This window comes from Bos mutus, chromosome 28 (genome assembly GCF_027580195.1).
Source record: "Bos mutus isolate GX-2022 chromosome 28, NWIPB_WYAK_1.1, whole genome shotgun sequence".
Classification (NCBI taxonomy): Eukaryota; Metazoa; Chordata; class Mammalia; order Artiodactyla; family Bovidae; genus Bos; species Bos mutus.
Window position 1 is genome coordinate 8,978,270 of NC_091644.1, and position 19,854 is coordinate 8,998,123.

The 19,854-nt window shown below is 43.6% G+C and overlaps 1 protein-coding gene across 4 annotated transcripts; it reads right to left on the minus strand.

The window, feature by feature from the left end:
• Positions 1-11,101: 11,101 nt before the first annotated feature.
• Positions 11,102-18,821, minus strand: ZNF22 (zinc finger protein 22). Of its 4 annotated transcripts, none has more exons than XM_070364583.1 (2): positions 18,799-18,821; positions 11,102-13,714 (listed from the first exon to the last, which is right to left on the minus strand). In XM_070364583.1, exon 2 carries the CDS (start codon positions 13,623-13,625, stop codon positions 12,948-12,950), a length of 678 nt encoding a protein of 225 aa, XP_070220684.1. In that variant the 5' UTR covers positions 13,626-13,714; positions 18,799-18,821; the 3' UTR covers positions 11,102-12,947. The 4 variants fall into 4 exon arrangements, with proteins under 4 accessions (XP_070220684.1, XP_005906655.1, XP_070220682.1 ...); XM_005906593.3 differs by lacking the exon at positions 18,799-18,821 and adding an exon at positions 16,120-16,252; XM_070364581.1 differs by lacking the exon at positions 18,799-18,821 and adding an exon at positions 15,860-15,989.
• Positions 18,822-19,854: the final 1,033 nt, after the last annotated feature.

Here is a 19,854-nt window from a genome sequence, read left to right on the forward strand (position 1 = left end):
ACTTTTTCACTTGTGTGTTATCACTTGAGTTTCTTTTGTCATTATCTTCTGCTCCTATCCTTTGACCACATTTCCTTTAGAGTGTTTATATTTTATTTACTGGCTTGGATGATCGTTTTTACATATTAATAATATCAATTCTTTCTCTCATATAGCCCCAATAGTTTTCAATATAGAGGGGTTTAAATTTTTACATAGTTAAATCTACTATCTCACTGACTTTCCTTCTCCTTCTTCAGTACCGGGGACAATGCAGACAAAGGGGGCCTGTGACCCCACATAGGGGAACTGCCCCGGGGAAATAAGGACTGTGGGGCAGCGCGCTTCTAAGAGGAAAGGGAAAGAAAAGGACTGGGACATGCCTGCTCAGTGTTTCCTTCAAAATTCACGAATAACAGGTCATTCCCAACCCATGCCTCTGTGGGAGAAGAGAGAATGAGATTGGAAGAAAGCAAATGTGTTACAATTGCAGGAGCTTTGCATGGATAGAAGCATCCGGGACTGAGAGGAAATTCCTCCTTTCAACAACAAGCAAAGCCTGTTTTTTTCAATTAATTACTCGTGTTAATTTTCTATTGCTGAGTAACAAATTATCACAAAGTTAAAAACTTAAAGCAACACACAGTAATTATCTTAAAGTTTTTTTCTTTTTGGTGGGTCAGGAGTCTGGGTACAGCTTAGCTAGATCCTCTGTATGATTCCAGTCGACGTGTTGCCTGGATTTGGTTCTCATCCAGAAACTCGACTGGTCATGTATCCACTCCCAGACTCAGTCAGGTTGTTGGCAGAATTCACTTCCTTGTCACTGTTAAGACTGAGGCCTGGCTTCTTGCTGGCTTTTAGCTAGAGGCCACTCTGAGCTCCTAAAGGTTATTTGACCAGATAATCACCATGGTGTGATCACTCAGCTAGAGCCAGACATCCTGGAATGTGAAGTCAAGTGGGCCTTAGAAAGCATCACTACAAACAAAGCTAGTGGAGATGATGGAATTCCGGTTGAGTTATTTCAAATCCTGAAAGATGATGCTGTGAAAGTGCTGCACTCAATATGCCAGCAAATTTGGAAAACTCAGCAGTGGCCACAGGACTGGAAAAGGTCAGTTTTCATTCCAATCCCCAAAAAAGGCAATGCCAAAGAATGCTCAAACTACCACACAATTGCACTCATCTCACACTCTAGTAAAGTAATGCTCAAAATTCTCCAAGCCAGGCTTCAGCAATACGTGAACCATGAACTTCCACATGTTCACGCTGGTTTTAGAAAAGGCAGAGGAACCAGAGATCAAATTGCCAACATCCACTGGATCATGGAAAAAGCAAGAGAGTTCCAGAAAAACATCTATTTCTGCTTTATTGACCATACCAAAGCCTTTGACTGTGTGGATCACAATTGTGGAAAATTCTGAAAGAGATGGGAATACCAGACCACCTGACCTACCTCTTGAGAAACCTATATGCAGGTCAGGAAGCAACAGTTAGAACTGGACATGGAACAACAGACTGGTTCCAAATAGGAAAAGGAGTACGTCAAGGCTGTACATTGTCACCCTGCTTATTTAACTTCTATGCAGAGTACATCATGAGAAATGCTGGGCTGGAAGAAGCACAAGCTGGAATTAAGATTGCCGGGAGAAATATCAGTAACCTCAGATATGCAGATGACACCATCCTTATGGCAGAAAGTGAAGAGGAACTAAAAAGCCTCTTGATGAAAGTGAAAGAGAAGAGTGAAAAAATTGGCTTAAAGCTCAACATTCAGAAAACAAAGATCATCTGGTCCCATCATTTCATGGAATATAGATGGGGAAACTGTGGAAACAGTGTCAGACTTTATTTTTTGGGGCTCCAAAATCACTGCAGATGGTGACTGCAGCCATGAAATTAAAAGATGCTTACTCCTTGGAAGGAAAGTTATGACCAACCTGGATAGCATATTCAAAAGCAGAGACATTACTTTGCCAACAAAGGTCCATCTAGTCAAGGCTATGGTTTTTCCAGTGGCCATGTATGGATGTGAGAGTTGGACTGTGTAGAAAGCTGAGTGCCGAAGAATTGATGCTTTTGAACTGTGGTGTTGGAGAAGACTCTTAAGAGTCCCTTGGACTGCAAGGAGATCCAACCAGTCCATCCTAAAGGAGATCAGTCCTGGGTGTTCATTGAAAGGACTAATGTTGAAGCTGAAACTCCAGTACTTTGGCCACCTCATGCGAAGAGTTGACTCATTGGAAAAGACCCTGATTCTGGGAGGGATTGGGGGCAGGAGAAGAAGGGGATGACAGAGGATGAGATGGCTGGATGGCATCACCAACTCAATGGACATGAGTTGAGTAAACTCCAGGAGTTGGTGATGGACAGGGAGGCCTGGCGTGCTGCGATTCATGGGGTCACAGAGTTGGACACGACTGAGCGACTGAACTGAACTGAACTCTGAGCTCTTAAAGATTGTTTGCATTTCTTTGACAGGTGGCTCTCTCTGTAGGTCCTCTCACAATGTGGCAGTTTGCTTCTTAGAAGCCAGTATGAAAAAGGAAGAAGTACTAGTAAGATAAAGCCTTGTACAATGTAATGTAATCACAAGAGTGATAACCATCATCTTTGCCATATTCTGTTGGTCACAAGCAAGTCAGAAGGGTCATCTGCACTCAAAGTTAGATCACGCAGGGCCTGAACACCAGGAGGTGAGGGTCATGTTGGCCATCTTGGAGTATACCCAGCACACTCCTGGAAAACAGGTGCTTCTTTGGAAGACAGTCTGACTAGACACTCTTACCATGTAATCCAGCAATTGTACTTCTGAGTATTTACCCAAAGAGGTTGAAAATGTATGTCTACACAAAAACACAGACATATATTTTCAACTTCGTCGGGAAGATCCCCTGGAGGAGGGCATGGCAATACACTCCAGTATTCTTGCTTGGAGAATCCCCAAGGACAGAGGAGCCTAGCAGGCTACAGTCCATAGGTCACAAAGAGTCAGACATAACTGAATTGACTTAGCACGCACCCACAGTAGAACTTACATGCAGATATCCGAAGCAGCTTTATTCATAATTGCCCAAACCTGGAAGCAACGAAGATGTCATTTAATAGGTGAATGGAAAATAAATTGTATTATATCCAGGGGAATATTATTCAGCACTAAAAAGGAATGAGCTACCAAGCCACGGAGGAATTTTAAATGCGTATTACTAAGTGAAAAGAAGCCAATCTGAATAATAGATTGATAACAGAATCTATTACATGTTGATATGAGCAATCTCAGTACCTTCCCCCTAGTTTTGCTCTGTGAACCCACAGTTGTTCTAAAGTCATAGTCTTAATTTTAAAAATGTAAATAGAAAAATTTAACAAAGCCAAAGTTAACTTTTTTGATAGATGAATAAAACGGACACATTTCTAGGAACACTGATAGATTACTAGAAAGGAAAACAGATGCAAAAATAGATTGCGAAGAAAGACTGATATCAGACTACGGCTCACTGGCAAGCATTCGTTGTTGTTTTCCAGTCTTTAAGTTCTGTCCGGCTCTGCTGCCTCACGGACTGCAGCACGCCAGGCTCCTCTGTTTTTCACTGTCTCCTGGAGTTTGCTCAAATTCATGTCCATTGTGTCTATGATGTCATCCAACCATCTCCTCCTCTGTTGTCCCTGTCTCCCCCTGCCCTCAATCTTTCCCAGCATCTTTCCCAATGAATTGGCTCTTTGAAATCAGGTGGCCAAAGTATTGGAGCTTCAGCTTCAGCATCAGTCCTTGCAATGAATATTCAGGGTTGGTTTCCTTTAGAATTGACTGGTTGGATCTCCTTGCGGTCCAAGACACTCTCAAGAGTCTTCTCCAGCTCCACAGTTTAAAAGCATCAGTTCTTTGGTGTTCAACCTTCTTCATGGTCCAAATCTCACATCCATAAATGACCACTAGAAAAACCACAGCTTTGACTGGACTGACTTTGTTTGCAAAGTGTGTCTCTGCTTCTTAATACGCTGCTAGGTTGGTCATAGCTTTCCTTCCAAGGAGCAAATGTCTTTTAATTTCATGGCTGCAGTCACCATCTGCAGTGATTTTCCAGCCCAAGAAAATAAAGTCTCTCACTGTTTCCATTGTTTCCCCACCTATTTGCCTGAAGTGATGGGACCAGATGCCATGATCTTCATTTTTTGAATGTTGAGTGTTAAGCCAGCTTTTTCACTCTCCTCTTTCACCTTCATCAAGAGGCTCTTTAGTTCCTCTTTGCTTTCTGGCATAAGGGTGGTGTCATCTACATATCCGAGATTATTGATATTTCTCCCCGCAATCTTGATTTCAGCTTGAGATTCATCCAGCCTGGCATTTTGCATGATGTACTCTGCATACAAGTTAAATAAGCAGGATGACAATATACAGCCTTGATGTACTCCTTTTCCTCTTTGAAACCAGTCTGTTTTTCCATGTCCAGTTCTGACTGTTGCTTCTTGACCTGCATACAGATTTCTCAGGAAGCAGGTAAGGTGGTCTGGAATTCCCATCTTTTTAAGAATTTTCCACAGTTTGTCGTGATCCACACAGTCAAAGGCTTTAGCACAGTCAATGAAGCAGATGTTTTTTCTGGAATTCCCTTGTTTTTTCTATGATACAACAGATACTGGCAACTTGATCTCTGGTCCCTCTGCCTTTTTAAAATCCAGCTTTACATATGGAAGTTCTTGGTTCGTGCACTGTTGAAGCCTAGCTTGAAGGATTTTGAGCGTTACCTTGCTAGCATGTGAAATGTGTGCTGTTGTGCGGTAGTTTGAACATTTTTTGGCATTGCCCTTTTTTGGGATTGGAAGGAAAATGGACATTTTCCAGTCCTGTGGCCACTGCTGGGTTTTCCAAATTTGCTGGCATATTGAGGGCAGAAACTTTAACAGCATCATTTTTTAGGATTTGAAATAGTTCTGCTGGAATTTCATCACCTCCACTAGCAGACTGGTTCCAAATAGGAAAAGGAGTTCGTCAAGGCTGTATATTGTCACCCTGTTTATTTAACTTATATGCAGAGTACATCATGAGAAACGCTGGGCTGGAAGAAACACAAACTGGAATCAAGATTGCCGGGAGAAATATCAATAACCTCAGATATGCAGATGACACCACCCTTATGGCAGAAAGTGAAGAGGAACTCAAAAGTCTCTTGATGAAAGTGAAAGTGGAAAGTGAAAAAGTTGGCTTAAAGCTCAACATTCAGAAAACGAAGATCATGGCTTCTGGTCCCACCACTTCATGGGAAATAGATGGGGAAACAGTGGAAACAGTGTCAGACTTTATTTTTCTGGGCTCCAAAATCACTGCAGACGGTGACTGCAACCATGAAATTAAAAGACACTCACTCCTTGGAAGGAAAGTTATGATCAACCTAGATAGCATATTCAAAAGCAGAGACATTACTTTGCCAACAAAGGTCCATCTAGTCAAGGCTATGGTTTTTCCTGTGGTCATGTATGGATGTGAGAGTTGGACTGTGAAGAAGGCTGAGTGCCGAAGAATTGAAGCTTTTGAACTGTGGTGTTGGAGAAGACTCTTAAGAGTCCCTTGGACTGCAAGGAGATCCAACCAGTCCATTCTGAAGGAGATCAGCCCTGGGATTTCTTTGGAAGGAATGATGCTAAAGCTGAAACTCCAGTACTTTGGCCACCTCATGCGAAGAGTTGACTCGTTGGAAAAGACTCTGATGCTGGGAGGGATTGGGGGCAAGAGGAGAAGGGGACGACAGAGGATGAGATGGCTGGATGGCATCACTGACTCGATGGACGTGAGTTTGAGTGAACTCCAGGAGTTGGTGATGGACAGGGAGGCCTGGTGTGCTGCGATTCATGGGGTCGCAAAGAGTTGGACATGAGTGAGTGACTGATCTGATATGATCTGATCTGACTAGCTTTGTTTGTAGTAATGCTCCCGAAGGCCAACTTGACTTCACTGGATTTTTCTTTAGTTGGCTAAAATCAGTTTCAGCAACTTAGAAACATAGACTCATAAATGAAACAACTGGTTTAACTGCCAAACTCATCTTTATTTGATAGATGAGCAGATTTAGGACCAGAGAGGAAAAATGAATTGCCCAAGGGCACATGGGTTTTCCACAGAAATGGATCTATAACTCAGAACTAATCATTCCAATGCAGAGGTATTTCTCTCTATTACACTGCCTCACTGCCTCTTATATTTAATAGCCCCTTTCTCCCTGCACCACCCCAGATGTACACCACCTCTGAATAAAAAGTTTCCCACATGTAGGCTCTGTGATATAACTCAGCCTTTTAGAAGTGGGGGGAAATAAAAGTACCAGGAAAAGGATGCGAGGAACAAGTTCTAGATGAGGTGGCAAGGTTATGCAGTGCAGTGCTACTTAGGACTTCGCGATACAGCGCGGGGCACGGCTCTGGGGCCGCACCGCCTATTTCCCAGCAGTTCCCCATCTCCATCTTGCTATGCAATGTAATTGGCTTCACAGTTACACGTAAACAGTAAGTATAATGCATTCACGAGGTAAAAAGTTAAAATAGTTGTGCTGAAAGGTTCACACTGTGGAGAGCAACTGTTCAGCCAACTCTAAAACGTTCCCTAACCTTAGTCCTTCAGCTGCATTCTACCCTGCACGGGTTCCAGCCTTACCTTTGAGCCTTCCTCTTGGTGGCCTCGAGCCACTGTGCTGAATGAATTTTCAGAGAATCCTTGGAAACAGTTTTTCTGAGCAGAGAAGTGTTGAAAGCCTGATGGATTTTAACAAGGAATGGGCTAAGGAAAGAATGCCAGGTGTGTAAAGGGGGAAACATAAACGAACCAAGGAGAAGGCTGTAGAGGAGCGCAAAGAAAGAGGGGAGCACAGAAAATAGCCACGATTTTCTTAAAAAACACTTTACATGGTTTACCTTCCCCAAAATAAGAACGGGACTTGCGTATATCCCTGTGCTTTGCATATATTTAATGTCTAAGTTACGGTGGAAACAGAAATGACATCCAGGTAATTTGCCTAAAATATGCTCAATTTAAAAATTAAGTTTGTATCCTCAAAGACACTTTACTAAATCCTAGCTTATTGTAAAGAGTGGCCTCAAATTTGTTAGCATTTTGAGTATGGTATTTTCAAGGGAAAATACAAGATCAATGCAGAGGCTGGTTTCCATTTTATTTCCTTTGCTGCCCTCTAGTGACCACTCCCGGTAATGTGAATAAATGAAGGCGTCCCGCGTCCCAGAAGGCGGCTTCAGGAACGCAGTGCACCCCGTGTCCTTTGCCCAGGCAGTGCCCTCATTGCCTGGAGTGCTTCTGATTGAGCCTCGGAATCTGATCTGCTGATTTGCACCAGTGTTGACACTTAACTCCTCAAGAGCACGCACTGAAAGTGTTTCTGGGCCCACTATAAAGGCAGCAGACCCCTGAAAGTGACAAGTGGAATTCAACTAAGCGCAAGCAAATAGCTATGAGGCCATCACGAAGAACAAACCCACCGCTGAACGGACGCACATCTGATTACACTGAAGCTAAACGTTCCCCGTGAGAAACGAGCCTTTTCTATAAGAGTTTGCTGCCGTGTATGTACATTGCAGCTCTTGTTACTGTATCTTTGGGACCAGTTCCTCCAAAGCCTAATTTCTAGGTCAAACAGTAAACCCATATATAAATCTGCTAGATATCGCCCAAATCCCCTCTGTAGAGGTTCCAATATTTTGTATCCCCACCAACAAAATGTGAGTTTGGCTGGTTCTCCTTAGCTTGGCCAGCAGAGCAGCATTCACACTTTTTGATAACACCAATCTGGTGGATAGAAAATGATAGATTCTTGTACTTTTGGTTTGCTTCTGTTTTGACTATTGTTTCAATCAAAGTCTAGTGAGGAAAACAAAACTACACCAAATATTTTAATATAGAAAACTAAATGCAGGTAAAACGTTAAACAAAAATTGGACTAAAAACGCAAAAAGAAAGCACGAGGAAATAGAGAAAGACTGCAAACTAAATCAGCTATATTAAAACTCTTCATATTTGGAATATATAGAGTGACTTTGGCCTTCAACTGAACCTTGACTTCTCTCCGTGACTCTTGCCCCCAGATCATCATGCTGACCTCTCTCTGACTTACCTGGTCAAACTCTGACACTTAGCCTTTTAATCTCACTGAATTTAGAGGGGTTTCTTATGTGCCACAAGATTGCCTTGAACATAAAGATATGGCTGGGAGGGTTCTCTGAGATCCGAGAAAGATCCTCATCTCAGAAGCTTTGTTCAAGTCAACAAGCCCACCCCCAATCTCTGAATTTTTAAAAATCTGTGCCTGAGATATCTCTTGAAAGACTAGAAGGCAGAATGGCACATTAAACAAGCCACTTCAATCCTGGCCCAGTTTCTCAAAAACTATGACGTGGAGTCATCAATAGCAATGTATTTTACAACAAAGATAAGACGTAAGAAAAACACTTACAACAAAGTTAATTCATGTATGCTGATGCAAAAACTCTGAATAAAACACTATCAGATTATAACGTTAATAATAAAACAGCACTAGTAACAAAATCCTATTACTTAGTAGGTATACTTTCTAGAATTTATTCAATACATTACCAAGTAAATGGGTCAAAGGAGAAAAATATCAATCACTACCTCATAAAATAATCACAAAAGATTTAATCTTGCTTATATTTAAATTTTGGAGAAGGCAACGGCACCCCACTCCAGTCCTCTTGCCTGGAAAATCCCATGGACGGAGGAGCCTGGTAGGCTGCAGACCATGGGGTCTCGAAGAGTTGGACACGACCGAGCAACTTCACTTTCACTTTTCCCTTTCATGCATTGGAGAAGGAAATGGCAACCCACTCCAGTGTTCTTGCCTGGAGAATCCCAGGGATGGGGGAGCCTGGTGGGCTGACATCTATGGGGTTGCACAGAGTCGGACACGACTGAAGCGACTTAGCAGCAGCAGCAGCATATTTAAATTTTAGACAACACTGCTATGCGTACTTGGTTTTTCTCCAAGGAACACGACCAAGAACTGTATCTCTAGTTTACATCTTTTCTCATCTTTCAGTAGCAAAATTTATGTTTCAAACGGGAGTGGATTATTTTGCACTTATTATGAAAAATGAAGCAAAACTGATTATTTTACCAGATAGGCCCCTGTACTTTATCTAAAACTGACAGAAAGAATTTCTGGGTTATGAGTTTTACTGTAGAACTCTGAATTTAAGAAACAGCTCAATACATTTTTACCTGAAAAAAAAAAAAAAAAGGAAAGGAAATGGATAGCCCCTTTCATCTCTAGGGTGGTGAAAAATCCAGGCCCAATCCTGTTTTGTAGTCCCCTCAGCACCTTGAGTTGCATCACAACCCAGGGCCTTATGTGGCACCTGGACTTCAGAGGCGCGTCCTCTAGCCTTCACCACGGCTGTGGGCAGGGTGTTCACTGTCCAGGATGACTCATCTCTTTGGCATCAGGTGAGGTGGCAGGTCCATCCCCCGTGCAATAAGGGGTCTTGCTCTTACAGGTGGGTCCTCCGGGTGCCTGTGCACCATGCTGTCACTGGTCGTCACACACACTCTGCATGAAAGAGGGATGCACACCCCTTTCTCCCGTGTCTGAAGAAAGTGTATAGGTCTCAGGACCATTTTCTAATTCCAGGGGTGATGTCAGCAACCCTGGATTTTCAGATCGCTGTGGTGACTGTGGGGATTTAGGACCATCCTCCCTGGATGAGTGTGCTGTCTGGAGGAACAGGGTAAGAAGGGATGCCTCTGGATCAGCAGCTGCACCAGGCCTGGCCTGTCTCTTCCTGCATGAGTGTGCTGTCTGGAGGAACGGGGTAAGAAGGGATGCCTCTGGATCACTGCTGCACCAGGCCTGGCCTGTCTCTTACTGGCCCAGGGCCCTGTGCGTACAGACACTCGGTCATGTCCGACTCTTTGCGACCCCATGGACTGTAGCCCACCAGGCTCCCCTGTCCATGAGATTTCCCAGGCAAGAATACTGGAGTGGGGTACCGTTTCTTTCTCTGGGGGGGGATCTTCCTGACCCAGGGATCGAACCCATGTCTCTTGCGTCTCCTGCATTGGCAGATTCTTTACCACTAGCAAGGTCCAGAGCCCCACCAGCCAAAAGATTCACTATCTGCACCCCCGCCCCCACCCCCTCCAAAGCGTGGCTCAGGGACAGAGCACTGCATCACACTGTCCTGACTCTCAGGGACACCAAATGTCAATAAGGCAGTCACTTGCTGTTCTCTGGGCGGATTCTTCTGTGCTGTGCAGCTTCCACTCCGTCGTGTACCCCTACCTCTCACCATGCCAGGCTCTCCACCTCCACCACAGCCAGCCACACACGAGCCTTGAAAAGATGGCTCAGCTGTGGTAAACGGCTAAGTACTGTGAATTTTAAAATCTGGATTTCTGGTTTCTCTTGAAAATATCAAGATGTGGCGTACCTGGGCCTGATTCTCTGCATGGCAACAACTGAGTCAGGTTATCCTTTCAGACAGGCATGCGCACTTGAGGTTACAGCGCTCTCCTCACCTCACTCGGTTACACTAGCCACCTGACCTCCACAGATTTCTAGGGTTTCTATTCCTTGAGTGTACATGCCATCCAAGAGCCCTTCCTTCTTCCCTGTACCTGATGAAAATCCTCCCAGTTTGAATGGCAATCAGATGGTATATTCATTACCTGTTTTTTACTTTCACTTAAAAATTTTTACCTTTTCTACCAGTTTTTGGTAGAAATACACATGGCCAGTACTCAACATTTTATTTTCTCAGCAGAACGACAGCACCTTCCTCCCCTGTCATGGGGCCTAAATACCGTTTGTAGCATGCATCTTTGTTTTGAAGACATACTCCCACTGCTGGTGAAAAGTTCAAACAAATCCCTCCGTCTCCCTTAGGAACTTACTAGATGGTTCTTGTCCTTTATAGCTGCACCTTTCTCTCAAGAGTACTGACTCAGTCAAAATAAAATTGAACTCACCTTTAAATCCGTGGGAGTAATACTTTTGCTGCTGACAATTTTAGATCTAATTCAATAGCTTTTCTGCGTCTGAAGACCTGATAAGTCAATCAGTAAAGTCTAAACATGTCTTTCGTAAAAGATAACTGTGATCACTTGTAAGGCATACTTTATTATGCTTTATTGCTTCAAAAAAAAAACGAAGGCTTGCGGCAGCCCTGCACCGAGTGCTTCTCAGTGCCCTTTCCCGACAGAAGGCGTTCAGTGTTTCTGGGTCATAGTTCGGCAATCCTCGCAACATTTCAAACTTTTCCATTATATCTGTTACATGACAGATGATGTTTCATGTTACTGCTATGATTCACCAAAAGCTCAGATGATGGTTAGCATTTTCAGCAATAAAGTATTTTTAATTACAGTATTCCATTGTTTTTTAGACATAATGCTATTGCAGTTAATAGACTACAATATAGTGTAAACACAACTTCACTACACACTGGGAAACCAGATGTCCTGTGGCTCACTTTCCTGCGGTATTTGCTTTACTGTGGTGCTCTAAGGCATGCCTGCACTCACACGACACTGTGAATGTCCTATCGGATCAAACTGCTGTTGACAAGGCCATCTTCCACGACTTGGCGCTCAAATACAAGGCCGTGAGGGAGGCAAAGTTCAAGTCTGAGGCAATCAAAGACAGGCAAAACAAGCAATTCTTCCCGGGCCATCTTAGATGCTGCCTCCTCATCCAAGCAACATCCCAGGGGAAAACAAACAGAAGGCAGTGATATGCAAAATACTCTTTAAAAATTTTTATGGATAACTGTCATTAATACAGCAGGATCAGATATGATCAGATATGATTATGAAAGATACAAAAAAAATCAGAAGAATGTTAGCATTTAATAGAAATTAAAACCTGAGCTGAAGGCTGATCAAAATGTTTGATACTTGGCACTGTTCTCATGAAAGATAAGAAACTTGTTTGGTCTTATAAATAAGACAGGTAACTCAGAAAAAGTTAAACTTAGATTTCAAAAAAGCTACAATGCAGTAACACTTGGCTTTTTAAAAACTTCACTATGCTACTGGCAAACATTTACGATAATCAGGGTTATATGAAGCTCTTGAAAGGGGAGGCAGGGAAGCATATAAATTGTAGATTTTTAATTTGCAAGTTGAGATTATTTTGAAGAAATAATTTGGGTTTATTCATTCATTTAGCTCTAAAAGGCTGGCTCAGCTTGTCAGAGCACGAGACAGAGCTGGAAGAAGTCAATGGACGAACATAAAGCCATCCCAACCTCTAAAGACAGGTGACACAGGGTCACACCATCACAAACGATGCATTCGCAGGGACAGGAGACCTGTGACTGACTCACTGCTCTTTGGCTTCCAGAGTATCACTTACTAAGAATTTGATGAAAAACAGGGAAATTCTCCTCTAATTACTAACTATCTATAAACAGGAGAAACGAACAAAAAAAGCTAACACAAAGTGATGTACTTCACTGACTAAAAATCTGTGAATGTGAATTCATTTTAGTATGCTGAATCTTGAGACATACTTACAAACCAATGGTTAATATACTACAAAACTTTAAAAACATAAAATCTCATCTACGACAGAACTCTAAAACTGATGGAATTAATTTCTCTCTTTTAATTATTCTTTCCAAGGAAAGTCCTGACACTGAGCAGTCACTGGAATTTCTACACTTTTACACGTCATCAAAACATGATTTTTTTTTTTGGTCAAAATGATGCAGGAAGCAATTTTGAATGAGATCAAGGAGCTTACGTTCTCTAGAAACACATTTTCTGGTTTTTGTACTGCAGGTTACATAAAAAATAAGGAAGGGTGGACTCATAATTTCTCTGATCCCAATGTCATTAAACTCCCAATGTCCTCATGCTGGGAAAGGATACAGTATTTAAGTACACTATTAAATTTAAAAAATATCTCCAGTTCTAAAAGAAACACTTTTTATGTTTTGCCCTTTCCTCAGCGGAGCCCAGCCGCTGACCTCCTCCCTTTTCCAGCTTTCCAAGACGACAGCGAGTGTGTTTTTGCCCTAAGGCTTCTGCCTCGGGTTTTCCGGGGCTTCTCCTCTTCGTGCACCTTCGTGTGCTGCCTGAGGTGTGAGCTCTGGCTGAAGCACTTGCCGCATTCACTACACTGGTAGGGCTTCTCCCCAGTGTGGGTTCTCTGATGCTGAATGAGGTGGGAACTCTGGCTGAAGCACCGGCCACACTCATCGCACTGATAGGGTTTCTCTCCAGTGTGAATCCTCTGGTGCTGAATGAGGTTCGAGCTCTGTTTAAACCTCTCCCCACACTCATCACATCTATAGGGCTTCTCCCCAGTGTGGACGCGGCGATGCTGAATGAGGTTAGAACTCTGAAAGAAGCTTTTCCCACAGTCCGCACACTTGTGGGACTTCTTTCCAGTATGGATCTTCTGGTGTTGGAAAAGAGTCGAGCTCTGACTGAAGCTCTTTTCACATTCAACACATTTATAAGGCTTTTCATCCAAGCCTCTTCTCAGTCTCCTCAAGCTTGAGTCAAATCGGACAGTCATCCCCCATCTCTGCCGCTGCCGGCCGGTTTTGCGCTGGTTCTCATAGACTTTTCCTTGGCTTGAGCTCCGAGATATACCTCCTTTAGGTTTTCCTAACCGCATGGTGAAGAGCCAAATGTATTCTTAAGACAGTCTATGTCCTTCTTCTGAACGAGTGTTCCACTTCCTAGAGCTACACAGCTCAGAATTTTCTGTATAAAAGAAAAAAAAATTATAGATGATTTGTTAATCATTCAACTTTAACACCTCTTCAGCCCATCAAAATTCATGTTTTTAAATTATGAATGTATTCAATATATATATGAAACAAAGATAATTCTATGGAAAATAATGTGCAAAATAATTCTAATAATTGCAGTGAAAGTCGCTCAGTCCTGTCCGACTCTTTGCGACCTCATGGACTATACAGTCCACAGAATTCTCCAGGCCAAAATACTGGAGTGGATAGCTGTTCCCTTCTCCAGGGGATCTTCCCAACTCAGGGATTGAACCCAGGTCTCCCACATTGCAGGCAGATTCTTTACCAGCTGAGCCAGAAGGGAAGCACAATAATTTCAGAGTCTAAACTTAATAAATACAACCAAATTTACCTTTGGAGTTCTTGTCTGTTGGGACAGGACACAAAAAAGTGATAATATATAATACAAAATTTTGTTGGGCAACAACAAATGAGTATGTAATTCTGAAAGATTAAAAAGTAGAGGCAACATAATATTTTACTGGGAATAAAAAATAGCTCCAAAAGACAATCAAAATTTGGGTAACAGATCATCATTATGTTTTAATATTTGCTCCCATATTAAGCTGATTGTCATTTATGGGTGGCTAATTAGAGTGCCCAAATTAGAAAGAAATGACGAATCATACTACTTTATTAAATATTTGTTTAGCCTTATTTGCTTAGCCATTCTACTTTCACAGCTGTGGAGGACAATTTAGTTCTAACTTTGTAGCATAAATTGTTTTGAATGTTAAGAACTATTCTATAAGGAGTGGAAAGTTTCTGTGAATCTATTCAACAAATACTGGATGAGGAGAATGTCAACAAAGAAATGTTTCATTATTGTTTCTTCTAGATTCCAATGATCCAAGAAAGGACAATTGTTTGAAAGCTTGATACAAGAGGATTTTTTTCTGGGAGGGAAAAATTTCCAAAGAACTTTATTTGACGGTGTAATGAGACAGAATAAAAGGTGGTGGTAAAACACAAGAAGAAGACAAGAAAGTAAGTTTACACGTAAAAATAGTGAGGAATTTTAAAAATACCTAAATGCTGCAAGAATCCAAATTTTCAAATAAATTAATTTCATTTAATTACTTACAAGGTTATTTAAAATTGTGGCCACAAACAAGCACAAACTCCAAATAGGTGACAAATGCGGGAGAACCTAAGACTGCAAAGGTAATACTATTATTGGAACTAATTTCCACCTCCTGTGTCAGCAAGTAGACTTTAAAATGGCAATAATCACCTTGGTCTCTGCATACAAGCTTACAAAGGATATAACTGAAAACAAAAATTATTTCACGGTTACTGCTTTTCCTTCATTATATTGTATAACTGAGACTCCAGCCCTGATAGTGCTGAGATTTTAACTGTGTATTTAACAGTTACATCTGCTGTAATTAAGGTAAGTGCCAGAAAGAGAAAACTGCCCACAACTCAAAATTAGAGAGCACTGCTCATTTCTTAACTTGGTAAATATTTGTGGAACATCTATTTCAAGGAGACATCTGTTAGGTACATGATGTTGGTGTTCAAAAATAGCTAAAATGGTAATTATATACTGAAAGAAAAACCCATATTTATTTTTCAATACTATAGAAGGCAGTTCTAGTAAGAAACTCTAATTCAGCTGGAACACTACAGACGAGGAAATCATACAGGTAGCCTGTATGGGTCACTGTGGTATCTATTTCATTCTCAGAGCAGGTTTATGGGATTATCTCCATTCTACTTCCATTTCTAAGGAAAGGGTAGGCATACTTTGGCCAGGTTCCCAGCCCCTAGAAGCCTGACCCCAGAACCTGTACTCGCAGGGGCAGAACTGACTGCAACCCCAACTTGCAATACCAAGTCCAGCGCTCCGACCGATGCTCTGCCAAACTCCATGGCAGTCGCGGGCATTAAGCTAAATTTGAGTGAATGGAACTGTTGGCCACGCGAACCAGCCTGGCTGGAATGTGCTTGCTTTCTCGCCAGTACAAACTGGGACGACAATAAAGCCGCCAGATCATCAGGAGTTAGAAATTTACATGAGTCAACGTCTGTAAATTGCTCAGAACAGCCCTGCGCCACCCAGGCGTTTATTCAATCTGTTTAATCCGCCACGCGCCTGATGGACGGCGAAAGGAATGCGGCTCAGAAGCCTGGGCCGGTCCTCCTCTGGCCTCAATTCGCCGGGACTCCGGTTAAGGCCTCCGCCCTGCCGAGGCCTCCGACTGCCGGGCCCACCCACCCGCTTCGCCCCCGGCCGCGGGGAGCCCTCGGGGCCTCCCGGGAGCGGAGGCCCGAAGCCGCGCCCCCCACGCCGTTCCCGGGCCGGCGCCGCCCAGCCGCGGCCAGCTCGCGCCCCTGCGGGCTCGGCCCACTCACCGCCGCCGCCCTCGCTCGCTTGCCCCGAGCCCTTCGCGCTGCCGGAAGTGCAGGCCGCGCGGTTAGTCTGCGCCACGCGGTCGCTCTAGGATCTTGGCGGAGTGGCCCTCTATGGTCCCGAGCCCACCGGAAAAAACCGCTCTCCGTTCCTTCCTGTCCTTTTGTTTTCGTCTCGTATCCCTCGAAAGGCGTCGTGTGGCCTCCCAGGAGCGCAAGACCTGTGGCTGTCTCCCTTTGTGGTGGAGGAGCCACCAACAGGCCGGGAGCTGCAGCCAGAGTTTCAGGGCTTTTGGACTCAACACCAGGCCGTTCGACCCCGAGACTTCCTTGTACAAATAGTAATTACTGATTATATGGAGGTACTTCTGGAGAGCCTAAACTATTCCTGATACTTTTGAGTCACCTTATTTAATTATTCCAAAAACCCCCTACAAAATGGGAACGATCATACTCTTCTTAAATTTTTTTTCCTTAAATGTTTTTATTGGAGTATGCTGCTGCTAAGTCGCTTCAGTCATGTCCGACTCTGTGCGACCCCGCAGACTGCAGCCCACCAGGCTCCCCCGTCCCTGGGATTCTCCAGGCAAGAACACTGGAGTGGTGTGCCATTGCCTTCTCCAATGCATGAAAGTGAAATCAGTCGTGTCCGGCTCTTACAGACCCCTGGACTGCAGCCTACAAGGCTCCTGCCTCCATGGGATTTTCCAGGCAAGAGTAGTGGAGTGGGGTGCCATTGTCTTCTCCTTATTGGAGTATAGTTGCTTTTTTGGAGGCTTCCCCGATGGTTCAGCGGGTAAAGAATCTGCCTGCAAAGCAGGAGACATAAGAGATGTGGGTTCAATCCCTGGGTCGGGAAGATCCCCCTGGATGAGAAAATGGCAACCCACTTAAGTATTCTTGCCTGGAAAATCCCATGGACAGAGGAGCCTGGCGGACTACAGTCCCTGGGGAAATGCAGAGTCAGACACGACTGAGGGACTAAGCACACACACGTAGCTGCTTTACAGTGTCGTGTTAATTGATCACTTATTTTACAGTTAAGGAAACCAGGGCTTAGATTAGCAGTTTGCTCAAGTTGAGACAGCATGTAAGTGGACGGCCACATACTGCAATGTGTCTTTTTGGCTCCAAGTCTGGTGATTTTCAACACACCACGTGTTTTTCTTTAGTAACGACCTCTCCTGGTTTTCATCTCTTGCAGCCAATTGCCTTCTTGTCCCACCTAGCCTGTGCTGGGTCACCTGATCCCTCCTCTTCTTCCTGGGCCCTCCCTCCTTTGCCTACAGAACACCTCCAATCTAATGGCTTCAGATACTATCTGTATGTGCTCAAGACTCTTGAACTTGTAACTCCAGTCTGAAGTTGGGATGCAGGTATTACTGAGCTCCAGACTTGTATAAACAGTTATTCAATGCCCGTCTGCATGTGTGGTATACCCCCAGATGAACTTACTGTATTCACCGAACATGTTACTTCAGCAGTCTTCATCCTGACAGTTGATGGCAACTTCAACTTTCCAGTTTCTCGGGTCAAAAATCTTGATGTCACTGTTGTCTCTTTTTTTACCCCAAACCCAATTCCAAGCCATCTATAATTCTGTTGGCTCGATCTTCAAAATATATCCCGAATTGAACCACTTTCAACACCTCCTGCTATTAGCTCCACCAAGCTCTATTACCTCCTGTCTGCAAACTATATCCAGAATTGAACCACTTTCAACACCTCCACTGCTATTAATGCTACCAGGCTGCTATTACCTCCTATCTGGATTATTGCATTGGCTTCCTCTCTGGTCTTCCTACATCTACTCACAGCCCCGGAGTGGGCCCCTGAAGAACAACTCAGATTATGTCATTCATTTTGTTCAAAATCCTCCAAAGGCTTCCTAAGTTCTCAAAAGACTGCTCTTATTAGAGCAAAAGCTCCCCATGTTTCTAGAACAAGAGCTCATGACTTCACAGGGGCACCAAAGCTGTCATGATCTATCTCCTGTTCTTTGTCATATCTGTAGTGCTCAGAAGGTAGCAGGCACTCAGCAAATATTTGCTGAATGAATGAATTTATAAGATTTCTCATTGCTCACAAAGTGCTTTTACATCTGTTCTCTGGTCATTCATCTTTATGTTTCTTAAAGTTTCTTACAGTCTCATGAAGCGGGATCCTAGTATCTGTCTTAAAGAGCAATAAAATAAGGCTGAGAGGGAAACTTGCCTGGAATACGTAGTGGGTTGATGGCCGAAGCAAGACTAGATCAAAGGTTCAGATCTCAAGATGGAGCCTTCTGCTCTGCAGATGGCAGAGCATGAAACTGTCCTGGACAGGGACTATCAACTCAGTAATCTAGATGACAGCCAGACTGTTAAGATTAAATAAGATAATGTAAGGCACTTAGCACAATGCCTAACACATAGGAAATATGAGGCATGGTTTGTTGTTGCTGAGTTGCAAAGTTTGTGACCCCATGGACTGGAGCATGCCAGGCATTGTTATTTTACTGTTAAATTATTACTACAAGTGGTTCTAGTGGCTGGATGGGAGTAGGGTATGGGACAGTGGACAAAGATAGTTTAGGTAAAGTTTCAAGAACAAAAGTGACCTGCTAGGACTGTTTGCTTTATGTGCATTAAAATAGTAAAAATCTATTCAAAAAATTTTACTAGTAAGAGAAGCGTTACTCACTCAGTTGTGTCCGACTCTTCTGCGACTCCATGGACTGTATCCTGCCAGGCTGCTCTGTCCATGGAATTCCCCAGGCAAGAATACTAGAATGAGTTGCCATGTCCTTCTCCAGGGATCTTCTCAACCCAGGGATCGAACCCAGGCCTCCTGCATTGCAGACAGATTCTTTACCGTTTGAGCTACCTGGGAAGCCCAGTTAAAACTACACATCCCACGTAATGGTGGATTAGCCCTTTTGCCTGTACCTAAACACAACTGGGCCAGCTACAGAAGGCCCAGAGGTGTGTCAACGAGAGGAGTAGAAAAGTGGATGAAGAAAGATGAATCTTAAGAGAAGAGAAGTCAGGAAATAAAGGGCTGTGGGTAGCCAAGAGTGAACAGAGGAGGAGGTGAGGATGGAGAGAGGCAAGAGATAGAAAAGGATATGGGTTGGAGAGGAGGGGGCAGAGTAAAGAAGAAAGAGAAGAAGAGAGAGAAAGCAGGCAAGGTTTTATGCTCTCGATTTGTCAGTATGATAATAGCCAACACCTACTGAGTGCTTACTAGGTTCCAGGTGCTGTTGGAAGCACTGGCAGTGCCTCATTCTGTATCCCTGTGGTGTGATTGTTCCTGAGCATTTGCTCCACCCTTCTTGAGTTTTACATCCCTGCTTAAAGCGGTGTGACTTTCACTGTCTCCTAGTGAATGACTGTCCATTCCACTGATACTAACTTTATATGAGTAGCACTGGCCAGCTGCACGTGTGTGGATGCAACGTAGAGCCCGTTCCAGAAGGAGCTGGGGTCACTGTGTCTCTGCCACCACTCTTTTTTCCCTCTGCCTCAAGAATAACATGTCCCAAGTAGTGGCTGCTCCAGGATGAGAAGACGTGTGGAGCGGAGCCACGCGAGCACACTTGGCAGCCACGTGCAGTCACGTGAACAGGCCAGAGAAATAGACGCTCTTGTTGTAACCACAGTGTTTGTTGTTACTTGTTACTACAGCAAAGCTCATACACCTTCCACAACCTTAAGGGATAAGAGTTGTTATAGCCCTGTAACAGTGGGAAAAGGGGGC

Excerpts from the sequence above, each read along its gene's own strand:
- ZNF22 (XM_070364583.1), bottom strand. The coding sequence starts at position 13,625 with ATGCGGTTAGGAAAACCTAAAGGAGGTATATCTCGGAGCTCAAGCCAA.